This window comes from Schistocerca serialis, chromosome 2, assembly GCF_023864345.2.
Source record: "Schistocerca serialis cubense isolate TAMUIC-IGC-003099 chromosome 2, iqSchSeri2.2, whole genome shotgun sequence".
NCBI lineage: Eukaryota > Metazoa > Arthropoda > Insecta > Orthoptera > Acrididae > Schistocerca > Schistocerca serialis.
Window position 1 is genome coordinate 552,365,607 of NC_064639.1, and position 22,740 is coordinate 552,388,346.

Consider the following 22,740-nt stretch of genomic DNA (forward strand, 5'->3'; position numbering starts at 1 on the left):
ACAGCACCATCTATTAATCAATTTTCACAGTATTTTTTTCTTCTACCATACGTCCATACGTCTTCCCCCCCCCCCCCCCCTCCTCTCCGATAATATCCCGTTGCAATTTGACGTCATTCTGACCAGTGGTGTTACTTCTACAGCGTTTTGAAAGTTTAACGTAGTCACCCTGTACATATGGGGATATGATTTATTTTGAATTTAAGTTGGGGGACAACAACTACCGGATAAAAATATGGTAACCTAGTCTTAGCTTATATGTAAGTGTATTTGTTTGTGGGTATAGTGAGTAAGTCTGTGCCTTGCTCGACATGGGCAGACGACCTACATCGCATCGCATCGCATCGCGTACGCATTACGACCTACGTCAAGTTACGGGTCTCTCTGTATTCAGCGTTAGCAACGATCCGGAATACACGTGTAACGTACAGCTATGGCGAGCATTACGCACCTTGTACAGACATGTACTAATGCTGTTTTATAAATTATGGCAGATAACGTCAGACTGTGATTTCTACATACTATGCAAAATCATAAAACTGTAGATCTCTGAAAAACATAGTTGAGTGGATTGTTTCTACAGTAGTGGTCTACAAAGCTACCTCATGCAACTTATGGCACTGCAGGTCGTTTGCATCACTCGTGCAGAGTAAACAACTGTTTGAAAGCAAGCGCTATGTGAGAGGGAGAAGGCAAGTGCGATAACCTCTTTAGTTGCATAATGACGAAACATAGTTTACCAGACCAGCTAACTATGTCTACAAGAAACCTTGAAGTCCATCTCTGAAGTAATAATTTTTTTCACCAATGTTCAGCAAAAATTCTTCCTTGTTTCTATTTCACTCTGACTGGTCGACATGTAGCTTTTGGTCCGGCATAACAGAAATTTCTTACGAAGTCTTGTTGCGTACAAGGATGTAAGCAGCTGTTCACGTGCATGGTTCCACAGTCGTACACTTAAGTTCTGAGTGTATAATGCGAGATGACTGGCTGCCTTCCCCTTACTTCCACTCAGATGGTATAAAAGAAGGCAACGTGTCTGAGAAATAAATCAGCATTATTAGATCAAAGGCAAGGCACATAACGCGTTCTGCTCGCTGTAGAGATTGCTGGGCTGAAACAAGCGTTTTCTAAGTGTGATGTCTCCAAGCAACCAGAAACCTGACAGTTGACAGTTCGGAGCCAAAGGAGCGGATGCTGGAGCTAGGCGCACAGTTACAAATTTCAGACAAGGACAAGGTTATACTGGTCATGGCTGATTGAAAATTCATGTAATACAATAGGTGTTTAAACACAGGTTTTAAAACTATTAAAACATAAAACTCAATGAAAAGTCCAATAGTACGCTGTATCTGTATTTATTTAAGTAGATTAGAGACCCACACAACCGATTTCGCAACACCAGAAGAGTTGAGAGACCGGCTGTGCGGGAGTCTCTAATCGACTTCAATAAATACAGCTTCAGCGGACTATTGGACTTATCATTGAGTTCTATATTTTAATAGTTTTAAAACCTGTGTTTAAACACCTATTGTATTACATGAATTGTCAATCAATCATGTGTAACTATTTTAGCTGTGGCTGCCCTAGTTTTAAAATTATCTGTTATACTGGACAGTTTGTTCTGCCAAATACTATACTAGATACCACTACAAGTAGCCAAAGTAAATGTGACAACCTAACAGCGGACGTTCATTCTATTCGACCCTGGCAATACAGATTTATCACACTTCCTAATTTTTTCTTTGTGTGATATTCCACTGAAGTCAATGTATTGCTCCTTAGTATCACAGCTTATTTCCATGTTTTGGACGCTAGCCTTCAGACTCATTGCGTTGTACAGCGATTGGTTTATGCAGATGTCAGCTGTATCTGCCTACCCAGTCCGTTTCGGATTCGCCACAGTAAATTACCCATCTCTTGCGTTTTCATTTAGCATCGACACCCTCGTGGCTCTTTGTTTCCCATCTCAGCGATGAAGTATTCTGTGAATCATCTAACATATTTGTGAAGCGAAATATGTTTCTAGGTAGCTAGAGGAGATATCATTGGAATAAATTAATGGTCAATTTTATGTATGGATATTGGTCTCACCACTTTTAACTGAAAAACGTCATATGATTAAGTGCTACAAGTATCCTACCTAATCATCAGTAATTTACAAAAGACAGATAGAAAATATTCACAAAGGAAAATTGTATTCATATATGAATAATCTTAAGTTGATAACGAAAATTCAAAGTCTCTTATGGAGAAACATCAGAACAACTGAAATACTGCAGATGGACATAAGTACAGTACTATTCCAAATGCAGAATCAGGAAGTGAATTTTTAAAAAGAATGGATTTTGATGCCGTATACAGAACGTTTAAAAATATTTTTACAACTTTTTTGATATTTTGTATTTGTTTTATTTAATCCTCTAACATGTTTCACCACAGTTATAGCATCTTCAGTGTTTTTTCCTTTTATTGTTTCTGAAATACACTCCTGGAAATTGAAATAAGAACACCGTGAATTCATTGTCCCAGGAAGGGGAAACTTTATTGACACATTCCTGGGGTCAGATACATCACATGATCACACTGACAGAACCACAGGCACATAGACACAGGCAACAGAGCATGCACAATGTCGGCACTAGTACAGTGTATATCCACCTTTCGCAGCAATGCAGGCTGCTATTCTCCCATGGAGACGATCGTAGAGATGCTGGATGTAGTCCTGTGGAACGGCTTGCCATGCCATTTCCACCTGGCGCCTCAATTGGACCAGCGTTCGTGCTGGACGTGCAGACCGCGTGAGACGAGGCTTCATCCAGTCCCAAACATGCTCAATGGGGGACAGATCCGGAGATCTTGCTGGCCAGGGTAGTTGACTTACACCTTCTAGAGCACGTTGGGTGGCACGGGATACATGCGGACGTGCATTGTCCTGTTGGAACAGCAAGTTCCCTTGCCGGTCTAGGAATGGTAGAACGATGGGTTCGATGACGGTTTGGATGTACCGTGCACTATTCAGTGTCCCCTCGACGATCACCAGTGGTGTACGGCCAGTGTAGGAGATCGCTCCCCACACCATGATGCCGGGTGTTGGCCCTGTGTGCCTCGGTCGTATGCAGTCCTGATTGTGGCGCTCACCTGCACGGCGCCAAACACGCATACGATCATCACTGGCACCAAGGCAGAAGCGACTCTCATCGCTGAAGACGACACGTCTCCATTCGTCCCTCCATTCACGCCTGTCGCGACACCACTGGAGGCGGGCTGCACGATGTTGGGGCGTGAGCGGAAGACGGCCTAACGGTGTGCGGGACCGTAGCCCAGCTTCATGGAGACGGTTGCGAATGGTCCTCGCCGATACCCCAGGAGCAACAGTGTCCCTAATTTGCTGGGAAGTGGCGGTGCGGTCCCCTACGGCACTGCGTAGGATCCTACGGTCTTGGCGTGCATCCGTGCGTCGCTGCGGTCCGGTCCCAGATCGACGGGCACGTGCACCTTCCGCCGACCACTGGCGACAACATCGATGTACTGTGGAGACCTCACGCCCCACGTGTTGAGCAATTCGGCGGTACGTCCACCCGGCCTCCCGCATGCCCACTATACGCCCTCGCTCAAAGTCCGTCAACTGCACATACGGTTCACGTCCACGCTGTCGCGGCATGCTACCAGTGTTAAAGGCTGCGATGGAGCTCCGTATGCCACGGCAAACTGGCTGACACTGACGGCGGCGGTGCACAAATGCTGCGCAGCTAGCGCCATTCGACGGCCAACACCGCGGTTCCTGGTGTGTCCGCTGTGCCGTGCGTGTGATCTTTGCTTGTGCAGCCCTCTCGCAGTGTCCGCAGCAAGTATGGTGGGTCTGACACACCGGTGTCAATGTGTTCTTTTTTCCATTTCCAGGAGTGTATATAGACACAAATTTTATGTACGTTAGGAATACGTTGACATTAGATTGTGTTGTTGCTTAGATTATATATCTAAGATACCTTTCTTTTACATTAATATCTCCTGTGGCTGCCAACAGAAATCAGTCAGAAGTCTGTATTAACACAGCACGTCATCTGAAACACAGGAATGTCAGAGCGACGTCTGTAGTGAATTTTTATTTAGAATATAACATCTAAATTATGTATTCCGGTTAAACAGTGACAAGTGTCTCTTATTGACGCTTACCATTGCTGTACTTGTTCTGTCCTCAGCTGTACTTGGCTATTTTTTGCCTGTTAAATGTGCTGTTGTCATTTTTGTGCTTAAATTTACCTGTGGGCATTAATAAAATTTCGTGAGGTTTGTTAATATACTAATTACTTTCACAAACCAGTTTTTAACCGAATCGTATTAGCTATATGAAGCACTTTATGTGGTCTTCAAATGCAGTGAGAACGTATTATATTAATGTTTCCGATGAGGGACACATATTTCAAACAATTTAGTAATGGCAACAGTTCCTATGATGTAATTCAGTCTTCTGATAAATAAAATAATGAATCACTAACAAATTCAAACTTATAGATTCTGCTGTTGTAAGTTCACTATATGAAAATGTGTGTGTATGTGGTTGGGGGGGGGGGGGGGGAGGTAACTACGGTCTAGTGGTAGCGTCTTTGACTAGTAATCAAAATGTCATCGGCCCCAGGCTTGAACACCACCACAACTTAAATTTTGAATAAAAATAATCAGCAATGGCGGTCTAAGATTCCCAGCATAAGAAGACACCCTCGATCTGCCAACGGCCTTGTCAAAGAGAGCGGAGAAGCGGACAGAGATTCAGGGCACTCTTTTGTCCTTGGGTTGGGAAACTGCCCCTAAAAGGCGGAAGAATCAGCAGTGATCAACGGCGTGAAGACAAAGGAAACTACTGTTTTAAAGTCACTTAATGAGAAGCCACAGAACATGTGACCTGTAACTGCCAACGGATTCCGGACTACTCCCCCATTCGGATCTCCGGGAGGGGACTGACAAGGAAACGGTGACCATGAGAAAAAGATTGAATATCCAATGAAAGGGTAACCAACGTTGCAAACCAGAGGATGAAGAAGTAGAGAATGTATGTGACGATATTGAATGGGTAATTTAATGTGTAAAGGGAGCATGGGGCTGTAGCGGAGGGAGTAGAAGAAAGCCTTACAAGAGAATATAGGCTTGGTAGCAGGAACCAGACAGGAGAAAGACTAATTGACTTCTGAAATAAATATCAGCTAGTAATGGCGAATACTCTGTTCAAGAATTACAAGCAAAGGAAGTATACTTGGAAAAGATAGGGAGATACGAGAAGATTCCAGAGAGATTACATCATGGTCAGGCAGAGGTTCCGAAATGAGTTATTGGATTGTAAGGCGTACCCAGGAGCAGACATCACTCTGATCACAATGATGAAAAATAGGCTGACATTTAAGAGACTAGTCAGGAAGAATCAAACGGCAAAGAAGTGGGACATGGAAATACTAAGGAATGAAGAGATACGCCTAAAGTTCTCTGAGGTTATAGATACTGTGGTAATGAATAGCTCAGTTCGCAGTTCAGTTGAAAATGAATGGACATCTCTAAAAAGGGCAATCACAGAAGTTGAAAAGAAAAACATAGGTACAAAGAAGGTAACTGTGAAGAAACCTTGGGTAACAGAAGAAAAACTTCAGCTGATTGACGAAAGAAGGAAGTACAAAAATGTTCAGGGGAATTCAAGAATACAGAAATACAAGTCACTTGGAAATGAAATAAGACCTCATTGAGGGGGAGGACTTGTCTGATAACGTGACAGAAGAAGAAATAGGAGTCGACATGGAAGAGATAGGGGATCCAGCATTAGAGTCTGAGTTTAAAAGAGCTTTGGGTGACTTAAGATCAAATAAGGCAGAAGGGATTCATAACATTGCATCGGAATTTCTAAAATCTGTAGGGGAAGTGTCAACGGACGACTTTTCACGTTGCTGTGTAGTATGCATGAGACTGACAATATTCGGAAAACATCTTCCACACAATTCCGAAGACAGCAAGAGCCGACAAGTGCGAGAATTACCGCACAATCAGCTTAAGAGCTCATGGATCCAAGTTGCTGACAGGAATAATAGACAGGAGAATGGAAAAGAAAACTGAGAGTTTGTTAGATGACGATCAGTGTGGGTTTAAGAAAGGTAAAGCACCAGAGAGGCAACAATTCCGAAGCTGTCGCCGTTGATAATGAAAGCAAGGCCGAAGAAAAATCAAGACACTTTCATAGGATCTGTCGACCTGGAATAGTCGTTCGACAATGTCAAATGGCGCAAAATGTTCGAAATTCTGAGAACAATAGGTTTAAACTGTAGGGTAAGGTGTGAAATAAACAATATGCACAAGAATCAAGGAGGAAGAATACGAGTGGAATGCTAAGAACGAAGTGCTCGGATTAAAAAGGGTGTAAGGCAGGAATGTAGTTTTTTGTCAGTACTATTCAAACTGTACATTGAAGAAAACAATGACGGAAATAAAAAAAAAAGGTTCAAGAGTGGGATTAAAATTCAGGGTGAAAGGAAGATTCGCTGATAACATTGCTATCCTGAGTGAAAGTGAAGAATTGCATGATCTGCTGAATGAAATGAACAGTCTAATGAGTATAGACAATGGATTGAGAGTAAATCGGAGAAAGACGAATGTAATGAGAAGTAGCAGAAATGAGAACAGCGAGAAGCTTAAAATAACAAGTGAGGATCACGAAGCACATGAAGTTAAGGAATTCTGCTTCTTAGCCAGCAAAGTAACCTAAGATGGACGGGGCAGACTATCATTGAAAACAAGGGTATTCCTGGCTAAGATAAATCAGCTAGTAGCAAATATATGCCTTAATTTGGGAGAGAAATTTCTGAGAATGTACGAGTACGTCTGCAACACAGTACTGTAACTAGTGAAACATGGACTAAGGGAAAACCGGAACAGACGAGAATCGAAGCATTCGAGATATGAAGGTTAAAAATAAGAAATAAGGAGGCTCGCCGCAGAATCAGCGAGTAAAGGAATATATGGAAAACACGGACAAAAAGAATGGACAGTATGAGATGACGTGTATTAAACGTCAAGGATTAACTTCTACAGTACTAGAGGGATCTGTAGAGGGCAAATACTGTAGAGGAAGACAGAGATTGGAAGAAATCCAACAAATAATTGAAGACATATGCAACAGTTGCTATTGTGAGATGAAAAGGTTGGCACAGGAAAGGAGTTTGTGGGCCGCATCAAATCAGTCATAAAGATTGATGGCTTAACAAAATCTTTGTGTCATGTTTTTCTGGTCTAGATTGCAATGGCGTTGTATCACTGTTGTTCGTTCTCGACATCATTAGCACTGAGTGAAAAAATGGTTATTGCTCAAAAGTGTATGCAACTCATCGGCAAATGGTACAAGCTACTAAGAAGTGTCATTGAACTGAGTAGGACATATGGTTTGATAATAGCATTGCACTTCTAAACTTATGCATTTATTCCAGATCGACGAACGAATCTTTTATGTCTCTGAAAATTTCTTTTTTAGTGTCAATAACGCAATATCACCATTGGTTATTCTTAATTTCCATATATCATGCATTTACATGTATACCTGCTTGTAATATTCTTTACTAACAGCAAAGTATAATAATTTTAATTTAAGGACAGTTATAAGAATTAACTGTCTCTTATTTAGACTGGCGGCTGGTCATTTACATAGAGATTGGGTAAAAATACATACATAAAAAAAAGTTTTGCATCACCCCGGTTCCCAAAACTCCTGAAGATAGACGTTGACTGTGGACATTGTGTCACAGACACGGTCCCTTTGACTGTTCAGAGATGTCACTGAACCCTCCCAAAGATGTAAACAACCATGTATGAGCAGCGCCTATTCGACGGAGGGTGTCCGACAGCCGATCAGTTCCAGTCATTCCACCAGTTGTCCGTAGTTCAACTATGCCTAGACGGTCAATACCACGATTCGATCGCGTCCGCATTGTTGCGTTTTGCCAAGAACGGCTCTCAACAAGGGAAGTGTCCACGGGTCTCGGAGTGAACCAAAGCGATGTTGTTCGAACATGGAGGAGATAGAGACAGGAACTGTCGATAACATGCCTTGCTCAGGCCGCCCAAGGGCTACTACTGCAGTGGATGACAGCTACCTACGTATTTTATGACTCGGAGGAACCCTGACAGCAACGCCACCAAGTTTAATAATGCTTTTCGTGCAGCCACAGGACGTCATGTTACGACTCAAACTGTGCGCAATAGGCTGCATGATGCGCAACTTCACTCCCGACGTCCATGGCGAGGTCCATCTTTGCAACCACGACACCATGCAGCGCGGTACAGATGGGCCCAACAACATGCCGAATGGACCGCTCAGAATTGGCATCACGTTCTCTTCATCTATGAGTGTCGCATATGCCTTCAACCAGACAATCGTTGGAGACGTGTTTGGAGCCAACCCGATCAGGCCGAACGCCTTAGACACACTATCCAGCGAGTACAGCAACGTGGGGGTTCCCTGCTGTTTTTGGGTGGCATTATGTGGGGCCCGACGTACGCCGCTGGCCGTCATGGAAGGAGCCGTAACGGCTGTACTATACGTGAATGCCATCCTCTGACCGGTAGTGCAACCATATCGGCAGCATATTGGTGAGGCATTCGACTTGATGGACGACAATTCGCGCCATCATCGTGCACATCTTGTGAATGACTTCCTTCAGGATAACGACATCGCTCGACTACCGGCCAGCATGTCCTCCGGACATGAACCCTATCGATCATGCCTTGGATAGATTGAAAAGGGCTGTTTGTGAACGACGTGATCCACCAACTACTCTGAGGGATCTACGCCGAATCGCCGTAGAGGAGTGGGACAAAATCTGGACCAAAAGTGCCTTGATGAACTTGTGTCTAGTATGCTAGGACGAATACAGGCATACATCAGTGCAATAGGACGTGCTACTGGGCATTAGAGGTACGGTTGTGTATAGCAATCTGGACCACCACCTCTGAAGGTCTCGCTGTATGGTGGCAAAACATGCAATGCGTGATCTTCATGAGCAATCAAAAGGGCAGAAATGATGTTTATGTTGATCTCTATTTCAATTTCCTGTACAGGTTTCGAAACTCTCGGAACCGAGGTGATGAAAACTTCTTTTGATATGTGTTTATCTCCGGTTTATTTGTTGCTTGACTACTGCTCTCGATCTTTATACTTGTCTGTGGCACTGATTCAGTTTTATCCTTAGGTAAAATCACGATTAAATGTCAATATGGTCAGGTTAGACAGAAAGTGTAAGTAACATTGCAGCTGGTACAGGCCACGATCGTAAAACGTTAACTTTCCTACAATCATTATTTATACACCACTTGCACACACGCCTGGTTGGTGTTTTTGGTAACTATGCCTACAAATGCACAGGAATTCTGTAACAAATAAAATAGTCTGCATTCCAAATATCAAGCGGGACAGATAATTCCCATTGTCTCCTTCCTTGTCAGTCAGGCATCTTGCCGCACTCGAGTTTACAAAACTTAATTCGGCGTGTGCTGTGGTGCCCGGTGTAGTCTGGCACCTCGAGGATTATGGGATGTAGTCGACGTAATCTCCCTGGCACAGTAGCGCAGACTTTATTTCAGGACGTGTTCACAGGTGTGCACTGTCGGTGTCCACGTGCGGAGGACAGACTACGGACCGTACATGCGAAAACTGTACCCCAGATGGGAGGAGGCGGGCGTCGAGTACTACCGAGCTGCGGCGGCCGAGATGCTGAGGGCGCTGCCTGCCAGGTGCGCCGGCGTCGCCTTCCTGGTCACCAGCGACGACCCCAGGTGGTGCCGGCGCCGTCTGCTGCCCGCACTCAGGGCGGACGCCCACGTGAGTGGTCGCGGCGCAGCTTTCCTAAAGCCGTCGGCACACGGACTGTGCTGTCGAACGTTAACGTTGAGCGTGCCAAGTTCAACGTGCTGCTGAACGCTCAGAAACGATGTGACTTGTGCATACGGTACGTGGGCCCCCAACAGGGTATACGCGATCGCAACGCACTCCAGCGGTAGTTGAGGGATGCTTCTAGTTCGTAATCACATTGTTGACTCAACGGGCGCGCTTAAAATTCCCACGCTAGCTCTATTAAAACGCACATTTCCTCCAGCGTCCACGAAAAGGAAAGTAACATGTTCAATCAATAAGGACACAGGCTTATAAAAGTTCCATTACAAACAGTGCATTACAAATTTGGAATATTCTCTGCATAAGATAAACATTATTTCATCATTCCCACATTTTAGTAAAACCCCAAGGTCAGTCTCACTTGATCACTGTTCCTACGCAGAAGCAGAATCTTTGCAACATGTGGATTACGAGGCGTAAAAGAAAAAGAAGCAAAATATCTTTATACAAGTAGCGCAAGCTGTCCTATAGCTTAAGCCAATCCAACAAAGTAACCCCTAAAAAAATAATAAATAAATAAATAAATAAATAATCATAATTTAATTGAACTTACATTAACATAACATCAAATATTATACTATATGCTTACATTAAACTAATAATAAAGTATCAGAACCTAATAAAAAACGCGAATGTTAGGAAAAAAAATTTGGAAGGGTCAAGACGCGAACCGCTGCCCCACCATAAATTTCTTCACTGCTCAGTGACTCTACACATTACGCCTTTTTTTTATTTAATACCATTTTGTTCGTTTTCGTTCGTTTCATCTGCTCGGGGCGGACGTCGCAAGACACCTTTTTTAGTTCGTCATTGATCCATTAACACAGTTTTTTTTTTATTATAGAGGGCAATTAACCCTCTGACTGAACACGCTGAGCTACCGTGCCGGCGACTAAACCAACATCACAACCCAACTGCCTAATTGTGTTGTGATACGCCTTGCTGAAAACCTTAGATATGTTACTAATTGAAATTTAATTATAACAAATTGTTCCAAGAACAATACGTTTTGGGTGGATCTTCAGTGTGTCGCTGCCTTCAAATAGCCTACTCTCATAATACGCAAGTTACAATAATTCTTTTGCCACGAATATGGTGTTTTTCATTATTTTATTGGAACGAATCACACGGTTAACAACGTGTTTTCCAGTGACTCTCAATTTGCTGGTGCTCAGAAACGGAATATATACATATAGGCTTGAAATGCCAATATGGCGCCTCACAACTCAATACTGAAGGCAGACGGCGTGCTTGTGACGTAGGTGGCGTTGTGCCATCTCATTGGTCAACGCTCAGACGCACGCTCAGAATATCTGACATGCCAGATATTGCTCTGCACGTTCCGAAAGACTCCCGAGCGTGCTATTCCACGCTATGACGTCAGAAACTCGGCACGCTCAACGCCCAACGTTCGGATGCACGGTCCGTGTGCCGACGGCTTCAGGCTGCGTTCACAGTGGCACCGACAACGGTCGTCGGACACCGTCGCCAGAGATCGCCCGATAACATCGGCCGACAGCGTGGTCATAGTGCGTCCGATCTCCACAGTTAGTTTTTGGCAGGGTCAAGGAGGTTAGGTTAGAATCTATTCTATATATGAAATAGGTTAGATTTTGACCTCTTAGTGCGGGATGGATACCACGACGCCGCTGTGCTTGCATACGAGCGCTGCGTAGCGGCTTCTGCTATTAAAGAGTCGTCGAATGCATATGAATGAACTTTCTTGTCTCGCAAAGAACGTGGCGAGTACTATATACTCTGTCCACAGTTATCGTAGTAACAAGAAAAGTTTTACGAGTATATGAGATGATGGGAGAAACGTTCTATTACATACTCGAGATAATTCGTGGTGACCTTGAAAAGTAAGTTTCGTTGTATTTGTTTGAAGTTGCGCAGATTTGGTCAGTTAACCTTCAATGACTGTCATTTAGCACACGAGTGAAAGACAAGTATAAAATGTAGCATAGGTACTCTGACAACCTAAAGCACTTACAAGTGGAAATACATGCCGTATATCACATTCGAAAACCACTTCATATTGACAGAATCACTACGCTCCTGGCATAAAACGCCAATAAGCAGTAATAAAAATTTGTAGACAACAAATAACAACCTACCACAAAAAAGATCCAGTACAGTAGCTATAATCATATGAGGTACGGCATCCTTTTCACTTCAACAAATTAATTTTTGAGGTTATAATCTATGCCTAAAATTTCCGATAAAGATTTTGCTTATTTGAGATTTCGAATAAACCTGCGACTTCAGTCCACAGGTTCCAAACTATATCCCGATTATTTTATTTTCACCCTTAGGATGCCAAAACTCACTCTTTCTTGTACTAAACTTACCTGTTTCTCACGCTCCATGTTTCGAGAGGGAGAACGCCGATCGATTTGACCGCAGTAAACCAACTGTTTTGAATTTCGCCGATTGTCGTCCGTAGCCTGTATGTTTGGGAGATAAGATCGATTACAGTGTGGCCTCGCGCGTAGTGGCGTTCTATTTTGAAATGGTCGGCCAACTCCGGCCGATGTCGGCCGTCGACGGAGTCCAGCTATATCGGAGCCACTGTGACCACAGCCTAATACGCGCATTTGTCCGACTTAGCCGCGCGGATGGCCTCGCGGTCTAAGGCGCTATGTCACGCATTGCGCGGCCCCTCCCGCCGGATTCGAGTCCTCCCTCGGGCAAGGGTGTGTGTGCTGTTCTTAGTATAAATTAGTTTAAGTAGTGTGTAAGTCTAGGAACCGCTGACCTCAGCAGTTTGGTCTCTTAGGAATTCACACACATTTGAACATTTTGTCCGACTTACGCTTCCTCGCTGTGGTACACATACGAGTACAGATCACCCTACAGACACACAAGAAAGATGTTTCCAGTGAGTCGCAACAAGTGTGGTACTGTCACTGGCGTCCATATTCTGCAGACAATATGGCCAATGCCGGCCGAAGTGGCCGTACGGTTAAAGGCGCTGCAGTCTGGAACCGCAAGACCGCTATGGTCGCAGGTTCGAATCCTGCCTCGGGCATGGATGTTTGTGATGTCCTTAGGTTAGTTAAGTTTAACTAGTTCTAAGTTCTAGGGGACTGATGACCATAGATGTTAAGTCCCATAGTGCTCACAGCCATTTGAACCAATATGGCCAATAGTTTCAGTAGTTTCCTCATACAAATTGCGAATTTTTTCAAAGAGTCCAACCATGTACTAAATAGTGCATAAGTCAAGATTTGCATTTGCTACTATTGTTGTGTTGTTGTTGTTGTTGGTGGTGGTGGTGATGATGATGATGATGATGATGGTGATGATGATGATGTTGTGTGGCCTTCAGCCTGAAGCCTGTTCAGATGAAGACTTCCAAGTTAGCCTGTCCTGTGCAATCCATTTCTGCAGAATTACTACAACCTAAGTGCACTTGATCTTGCTTGTTGTAATCAAGCTCCGGTCTCCCTCTACAGTTTCCACCCTCCAGACTTGTCTTCACTATGAAGCTGACGATTCTTTGATTCTTGTGGACGTTCCTTGTCAACTGATTCCTTTCTTTATTGAAGTTGTTCCCCACATTTCCTTTCTCCTAATTTAGCATCTGCTTTTATTTTTAGTTTTGTTTCCAGTTTGTTTAGTCATCACGCTTCTGACTGGTTTGATGTTGTTCGCCAAGTACCTTGGAAGTTATTCCCAATCTCTTGCCGACCGTTGTGGCCGAGCGGTTCTACGCGCTTCAGTCTGGAAGCGCGACCGCTACGGTCGCAGGTTAGAATCCTGCATCGGGCATGGATGTGTGTGATGTCCTTAGGTTAGTTAGGTTTAAGTAGTTCTAAGTTCAAGGGGACTGATAACCTCAGATGTTAAGTCCCATAGTGCTCAGAGTCATTTTGAACCACATCTCTTTAGATGAGTCCTACCATCCTGTCTCATCTTCTTGTGGGTGTTTTCAACATATTCCTCTCCTTGCCGATTGTGCAGGAAACCTCCTGATTTTTTATCTTATCAACCAACGTAATTGTCAACATTCTTCTACATAAACACATCACAAATGTTTCTACTCTATTCTTTTCTGCTTTTACCACTTCCAAGATTCACTGCCACACAATGATGTGCTCCAAACGTCCATTCTCAGACTCAGTATTTGTTCCTTAGTTTTACGATCGACTGATCTAATTTTAAGAACTCCTCTGAAGCACCACATTTCGAAATCTTCTATTCCCTTTGTGAGTGAACTGTTTATCAGCCACGTTCGATTTCTGTACAAGGCTACACTCCAGAGAAGTACCTTCAGAAAAAAATATACTAACGTTTAAATTTATATTATATTTCAACATATTTGTCTTTGCCTTATTTGCTATTATCAGTCTGTATTTTACATCCTCCCGTGTTTTATCTTTAGGGCTGGAGTTCCACCTAGTTCTCATTCACTTGATATCTTTGCTCCATGCTCGGCGCCAAAATCTTATGTCTTCCTTTGAGAAAAACATATTCCATTTCGATAAAGTGTACATCGATGGCTAAATTAACAGGATAATTAATATGTATGGAATTATTTATACTTAAGACGGTCACTTAATTCATTGACCTAACTGTATACTATGAGCCAATTAAAACAGGATTTTGAAATAGAGGTGATAGAAATGCAGTTTAGAAAAATGGCATATCAGGCTGTGGAATATTATAGTTTCCAAGTACATGTACAGAGCCAATGGAATGAAGCATAAACGCCATGAGAAAACCTTTACAATAGATGATTAAATAAGGAAGAAAAATATTGACCACAGCTCAGTGAGCAAGATTATTCCTGCGCATTTTGTCTAGTTAACACCAGAGACACATGTTATAAGAGGTTACAAATTCTATACTAGGACAAGGCTTGCGAAAATGCCGAAGATTACTGCAGAGAAAGGTGAAGATCTCGGGAAATCAGTTCAGCTGCGGCGTACTGCCTCCTTCTGCGCGGTAACTTTTGGAGCATCAGGATGTCGTCAACAGACAAGGTGGTAGAGGCAGACATTGTGAAAACTATCATATATGAGCAGCAGCAGCTAGTGATATATCTTGACTCCTCTAGCAGTCTAACAGAACAGCTCTCTATGCGCACAGCAATCTTCTCCAAGGCTCCAACCTAACAGATCTCAGTGTTAAAGTCGTCTCCTGCCGTTGACCTTCTTTCTCCGTGTCTAATACTCATCGGTTCTTCGTTCTTCAGGCATTGGGGATTTTCATTACAAAGTCATAGATTTCACAATGTCATTTTGGTACAATTTTCTAATTCGACCAAACAAATTGCCCGACAAACGAGTTGCGATCGGAATTTTCGAGTTTGACCGTCATGTACTTCTGGACATGGGAAAGTTCATTCACCATTGGCCGGGTTCCCTTCGCCTTGCTGTTTTCTAGAGGCGTATTTGGTGTACTTGTTCCGCACTACCTCAGTGCTTCTCCAGATATCAACATTTCCTGTGTCCATGTGGACAGCCTAAAGCTTAGACAGGTATGCCATGTCATCTGCTGAGAAACAGCTAACGAGAAGTTTCCAGAGAGACCTCTTTCTGTCGAAACAATACACCTTCCCTTCCCACGAACTCCCGGCGCCTACAGCTGTGATTGGAATCATATCACAAGCAAACAGACCCACTACATACACACATTTCTGTTGTTGGGTCACAGAATTGCTGCATATTAAATATGCTTCCATTCTTCTTTCTTCATCAATAGTCATTGACAAGTTTTAGGTAGATTTTAACTTCCACACGACCAACATTCAAGTTCATCCCAAGGGGGTTCAGTAGGGTTTGTTTGTTCAGATGAATACAGCAGAGCCCCCACATTTTTACGTCTTTTACTTCATGATACAAAAAAGTCAGATTCCAACCACTGCAGAGATGGAAGCTTCAGTGGGGTTTAGTTGGTTCGGACACGTCCAGAAAGGCAGACACTACATATATGTATATATCAATACAGTGCGATGACCAAAGATCCATTCTTTCAGTGCAGATGCACACCAAACCCGATCTCTTGCAGGAATCCGAAATGGCGAGTAAGGGGACCATTGGTAGGTGACGCTACGCTAGTAGTGTGTAACAGGCTCGGAATTTGGATCGGCTGTGGCGAGTGATCGGGTGGCCGAAGCAGTTAAAGCAAATCACTCGTGTTAAGCAAGAGATCTGGGTTCGAGTCCCGGTTTGACACAAATTTTCACGTGATACCATTGCTTTATTTCAATGCCCATATGCGGCTAATGTCATTAGAATCCTTTGAATAAGTATTTGTGTAGCCGCTGGATCACATTAGGTGTCTGTTCTTTCGGACAAATCCGTAGTCAGGGGTTTGAGTTTTAGCCAAACAACAGACCGTAATAATACTTAGAAAATGTGTTTTTTGTGCAAACATACATTTTTTTAATGGAACAATGCCTATTGACATCAACAAACTAAAACCAGGTTAAATTAGAAAGTCAGTGGTGTTTGTTGCAGACTTCTAGTGCGAGTCACTTACGAGATATCGTTCTTTGAAAAGTTCCCACATGACACTTGTACAATACCTGTGGTAGCAGACACTAAAGAACAACACAAATGCAGACACTAGTTATGTGGATTCTGACCAGTAACGAGACAACTGACCGGCACAGCTTGTGTTCAGAATGACCACTGACAGTGGCAGTGCTCGCTTCCGGTGTGGTATGGATCGACTGCTGCACACATGCTAGCATTTCAACGGAGATGTCCCCGTAGGCTGCAGTAGTAAGTACTTGCATATCAACGGGTGTAGTTGGTAAGCCGTTGTAGACAGCGTCTTTCAGCGTTCCTCACAGAAAAAAAGTCTATAGGCGCCAAAACCAAGGAATGGGCCAGCCAAGGCATAGGTCCTCTGCATCCAATCCAACGGTTTGGAAACAATTCTTGAAGAAATGCAGTAGTACCTCGTGCACTATGGGCTGGACAGCCATCATGTTGATACGTTAGGTTCCTCCTAGTCTGCAGAGCAACATGTTCTAGTATACACGGAAGATGGTCTGATAGAAGGCTGCAATACTTGTGGTCATTCAATGTTTCGACTATGAAAAACAGGCTTATGAACTGATGCTTCGCTGTCCCACCCCACACGTTTATTCTCAATGGACGCTGGCATTCCACCTGACGAAGCCAACGGAGATTGTCAACAAACTAATTGTCATGTTTCGGCAGATTACGTGGCCGTAATTGATAAATCTGGCTTCGTCACTAAACAAGATACGTGGTACATCTGGAGTATCCTGCCTTAATGTCCATGTACAGGAGTTAACACCATTCTCATAATCATTTCCATGTCGTACTTGATGGAGAGAGATGTGATACGGAAGGAACCTATGTCAATGAAGAACGCATAGGACCCTTGCCTTATTCATGCCACTTCCTCGTGCGATTGCGCAGGAGCTAACGTGCGGATCACCTGCAATAGCAGCAGGAACATTAACTTTCCTGTCTTCTGTCGCAACTTGTTTCCTTCTGTTACGTTCTCTACGTGTTACACTACCATTTCCACGTAACTGATTGAAGAGATTCATAAATAATTGTCGAGATGGTTGACGTCTATTGGGATGTCTTGCCACATACACCGCACAGGAATGAACTGCGTTCTTCCTCTACTCTCCCTTCACCGTGAACATGTTAGCTTTTTCCGCATTGTAAATCCCATCGTCCACTCACGACCTACTCCTTGGACTGACACACATTAACTTACTACACGTTGCAATGCATGCAAGGAACACACAAGCACACTGTAAGCAAACATAACAACATCGTACCTAGCAGCTATACAAGTTGAATGACACAAACTAGTGTCAATATGGAAACAGTTCAAAATACGAATTCTCGTAAATGGCTTGTACTGGAATCCTGCGGTTAACACCACTGACATACTAATTTACCCTACTTTACTTTATTCATGTCAATAGGTATTGCTCCATTTAAAATTGCGCATATCTGCCCAAAAAATACTTCCTACGTATATATTATTACAGTCCGTTTATTGGCTAACAGTATGAGCCTTGACTACGAATACATTCTGTGAAAACTGCACGTCAATAGAACTTTCATTTTTAAATATTTGCGCTGGAAGTTTTAGGTGATTCACCCTGCGTACTTTCCTCAACGCGCCACGAGCCTGCAATGCCACCATGCGGTATTCAGTGTCACGGTAAGCAGTGGACGTAATGAAACTCCTCGCAGATTAAAACTGTGTGCCGGACCGTGGCTCGAACTAGGTACCTTTGCATTCCTTTCTTCCACGAGTGCAATTTCTGCAATGTTTGCAGGAGAGCTTTTGTGAAGTTTGGAACGTAGGAGACTAGGTAATGGCGGAATTAAAGCTGTGAGTATGGGTCGTGAGTCGTGCCTGGGTAGCTCAGATGGTAGAGCACTTGCTCACGAAAGGCAAAGGCCCCGAATTCGATTCTCGGTCCGGCACACAGTTTTAATCTGCCAGGAAGTTTCATATCAGCACACACATCGCTGCAGAGTGAAAATTTAATTCCAGTGGACATAATGTTTTGCGTCATTGGTATAAAGGAAAATTGGATTGTAACACTAGATTAGTACTACCACTTACATTCTAAAAGTGTAGTCTAAACTGTCCTAGTGCAAGAGGCAGTACAATTAACCACCCCATTAAATAATGCAATGATTGTTTGATTACCGGTAACCGTAGTCATTAACAATAGTCATGTCTTACCATGTTCCAGGACAGATCGCCGGTGAGTGCTGTGTTCCTAAGATCGTCGAAAGATGCAGTGGATGATCTATGTCTGCTGGCGTCTTGTGAGCATACCATCATTAACTACGGTACGTTTGGAACACTAGCCGCCATGTTGGCTGGAGGCAGGGTAATCCTGTATGACACGACTCAGCACGGCGTACGCCACCGGAACCCTTCCTCTCGCATAGCAGACTACCTGCCACAGTGGAGTGCTCTGTCCTGACGCGTGCTGCCCACTTAATCATTCCGCATGGCGGTTGACACCTGCGTAAATCTACTTCAGTAACAGCCTGTCATCAGTTACCAGATGACCTGTGTATGGTGATCATGACTCGTGAACAGGAGTATTCAGAAGGTGTGCTACCTACAACAAGGCAGCAGTTCAGAGGTGACTCTCAAATGCTACAGAGAGAAACTGTGCATCATGCCATTCTCACAGTTCCTGGCAGTGTTTGGTAAGGCACTTGCTCTGTACGTGATTAATGGATCCACAGGACGGAACATCGTTGCATATTTCTTCTGGTTGTTGCATAAAACGTGTACTAAAATACAAGGAAAGATACATGTTTGGTGTCGTTTATTTGAATTTTCCAGAAGGAAGTTGTTGGAAATGTGGGAAATCATCGTGAATCTCAACAAAACGAAAATATTCTACTTTTAAAGTTATCTCAGCCTGACTTATGGAAGATGTATTCTGATGTCCACCTAGGAAGATGATTGGATGACTGTATGTTATTGCACAATAAATCAACAACTGACAAAGTTGATTTCCAGATTCTGTGGCTTGCTGCCTGTAGTGTATTCCTTGTTGCAGTCCATTAAGTGAACTTGTCTACGGCCGTGGCTCACAGTATGTGATAAAAATCCCTGCCTCACTCAGAACTCATTAAGCCATCTGGATACCTAGAAATATGTCTTCAAGCTGCATTATATTCGGCAGATGACTGTGCCACTGCTCGAACTTGCTACCATGTTCATATTTCGCTCATCTGTGCAGTACTGGTCAGTGAAATTAGTGTGATATAGTGTATAATAATGTATTTTCTTATTGTTTACCTTAGAGATTGTATAGTCAGTTCTTATTTTTACCGGTTGTATCCATTACTGATCGCTGCAGACCTTACTGCCATCAACTGATACAGTAACTACAACAGAAATGATGAATGAAAAATGAAAATATCACTCAAAGAAAATTATAAGTTCCTTACAAGAAAATAAATGGTACAGTTAAGTTCACCTACAATAAATGTAATAAAGACCAACATGTCTAGTCAAATAGAAATGAAAAACAGGACGCTTATGAAAGTAATTCAACGTAGATTTCTAGATTCCTGACTTCGATGTACTCTTATTATTTTCAATTTTCCAGTAATTCTCTGCAATAGATCTGCACCTATCTGACCTTTCTTCTTTTAATTTCTCAAATTATTTTACTTTGCTGTCTTCCTTCTGCTGTTATCTACATTATGTTACTGCTATGTAAAACACTCTTCATAGTTAGAAGTGGATAGAAGAATCTTATAGTAGTTTCAGATATCATGTTTGTCCTGTTGAAAATCCGGACCGATTACTCCATTTAATAAACTGACTGTCAAAATATTAATTCCGCATGATGCTGTGACCATTAGTCAGCGCAGCTGTGACTTAATTATGGTCTGCTTTAAAGGTAAAGCCAACGGCCTTGCCGCAAAGGTAACACCGATGCCCGTCAGATCACCGAAGTTAAGCGCTGCCGGGCCGGGCTAGCACTTGCATGGGTGACCATCCAGTCTGCCGAGCGTTGTTGGCAAGCGGCGTGCACTCAGCCCTTGTGAGGCAAACTGAGGAGTTCCTTGATTGACAAGTAGCGGCTCCGGTCTCGTAAACCGACATACGGCCTGGAGAGCGGTGTGCTGACCACATGCCCCTCCATATCCGCATCCAGTGACACCTGTGGCTGAGGATGACACGGCGGCCGGTCGGTGCCGTTGGGCCTTCCAAGGCCTATTGGGACGGACATTAGTTTGGCTCAGTTTAATGGTAAAGAAACACAGGTTCCACTAGTGGATTTGTCAGTTTCAACAATTATACCTCCAGCTGTACACCAGAACGTTATGTACGAGGTAGACTATAGACATGTGTCGTATTAAGCAAGGATGGGAGGTATGGCTGAACCACAGAAATCACGACGTTATAGCTGAGTTGTCGTTGTAACCGATGTCGTTATAAGAAAATTCAACTGTATTTGGTAATGTGACTATGTCTGTTCGCAAAAGGAAACATTTTTACATCAACATTCCCTATAATATTTGATTACAGTGGTAAGAGGCTGTTTTTAAACAAGGCGAAAGATTGTGGTATCAGGGTATTCATGTCTTCGTAACAGAATGTACGAAGTCCTTTTAATGAGCTTGTAGGAATAAATCCAGATGACAGTGTGACTCCAGTCAGGCTTGGGTATATAATTAACTACACTTCTGAAGATAAATGATTGATCTGTCAAAAGCTTCATATGGTTTGCAGTGAACTGTGATCTTGACTGATAACGAATTATTTCTGACAGTTACCTGATGTCAATAACTACAAATATTTTAAATTAATGATATTTTAATGTATGATTTTGTGGCAATATGACCGCAAAAAATCTTCTTGGGCTTCCAGCTGTGCCACGTAGTATAGATCCACAAGTGCTCCATTGGTGATGTTTCACTTTCTGCCTCTAAAAATAGAACCAGCTTTGTGAGTTCTGGCCCACTGAAGAGACAGGCTCTCTTCAGTCACATACTAGGCGAGTAGGTACTGAGGCAGAGCGAGTCCTAATCGGTAATTTCCAGTTCTGACACTTGTCTTACAATCAAAGGAAACCTTTTCAAAACCTTCGTCTGACCAGTGGGATGAAGGAACTATTTTATATTTAATTTTGGGAAATATGTCCTAGACTAAATGTTAATACAAACTCTGCGTAAAGCAAATGTTAATATCTCTTATTAAATAAATAAACAAATGTTGGTTACTATATGTTCCTGTTCTAATTTTTTTTAAAAAGTGTCATAGTGAAGAGTGTGTGAATTATAGCCTCATGGTGACCTGTCATTGTTACAAGGGGATGAATTATTAATTGAAAGTTCTTAACAACAGATGAGTTGTGCATTTATACCATTACTAATAGCGTGTACGCCAGTTTCCATGCCTGATACAGGACATAACATCTATCTCTGCTGGCTGACCCAGTGTTGTTGTCGTTGTGTAGTTGAGTCAATTAACTGACTGAGCTATAATTCACATACCTCTTCATTAACTTGTTCAGAGAAGGAATGACAATTCCAGCACACATTTGGAATATATAAGCATGTAGAGGAGTTGTGATGGGACTGATGAACAATCTGAAACTTGCACAGGGCTTTTTCAAACCTTGCTGGCGAAACCACCAGTACTGCTGCAATATAGTTTTTAAATGAGGTGAGTGAAAGTTCTAATATACTGAAATTTTCATAGCATAAATTCAGCCATTTATTTAACACATGTGGGCTACTTGCACCACACTGGATTTTTATCTACAAAGTGTTAACACTCTTCCATAGACCAAACATATATGTTCACGAATATGATTCTGAAAACGTAAGTTAAATTTTAATTTTTTCTGTGGCCAAGAGTAGAGCTAAATCATGCGTTTACTAAGGTAATAATGTTATGAAAAAGCATAGGATTTTCAATTAGCACAAGTTGGCTAGCTCCATCATAATCAAGAGTATTAAACACTGATTCAAGTGCCCACAACTTCTGACATCCTGAGTTTCACCATCATCAATTTCCCGCCATTTTAACTGAAAAAAGTGAGATACTTCCGTCATATTGAATTTTTAAGTAGAATAAGTGGGCTAGCTTCAGAATAATAGCAATCGTGAAATGCTGATTCATTTTTCCACCATTTCCTACAGATGAATATTTTTTTTACCAATAGTTTCCCGCCATTTTAGCTGAATACATGAGAGCTACCTTTTCTTCATCTTGCGTTTTTATGTAGCACTACTGGGCTAGAAATACAGCAATGTTGGCAGGGGAAGAGAAAATCTGGTAACAGTACAATGCGTGCCAGGCAGTCAGCAACTCCTGTG

The 22,740-nt window shown here is 42.7% G+C and overlaps 1 protein-coding gene across 2 annotated transcripts in view; it reads left to right on the forward strand.

Annotated features, from left to right (window-relative positions):
• Positions 1-21,641, forward strand: part of LOC126457558 (galactoside 2-alpha-L-fucosyltransferase SEC1-like) — a 55,158-nt gene extending 33,517 nt beyond the window's left edge. The window contains exons 3-4 of one of the 2 annotated variants that reach the window (XM_050093970.1): positions 9,623-9,847; positions 18,633-21,641. In XM_050093970.1, the coding sequence (XP_049949927.1) occupies positions 9,623-9,847; positions 18,633-18,869 (462 nt within the window). In that variant the 3' untranslated portion in view covers positions 18,870-21,641. The remainder of the gene's footprint in view (positions 1-9,622; positions 9,848-18,632) is intronic. The other variant, XM_050093971.1, reaches the window with a different exon arrangement.
• Positions 21,642-22,740: the final 1,099 nt, after the last annotated feature.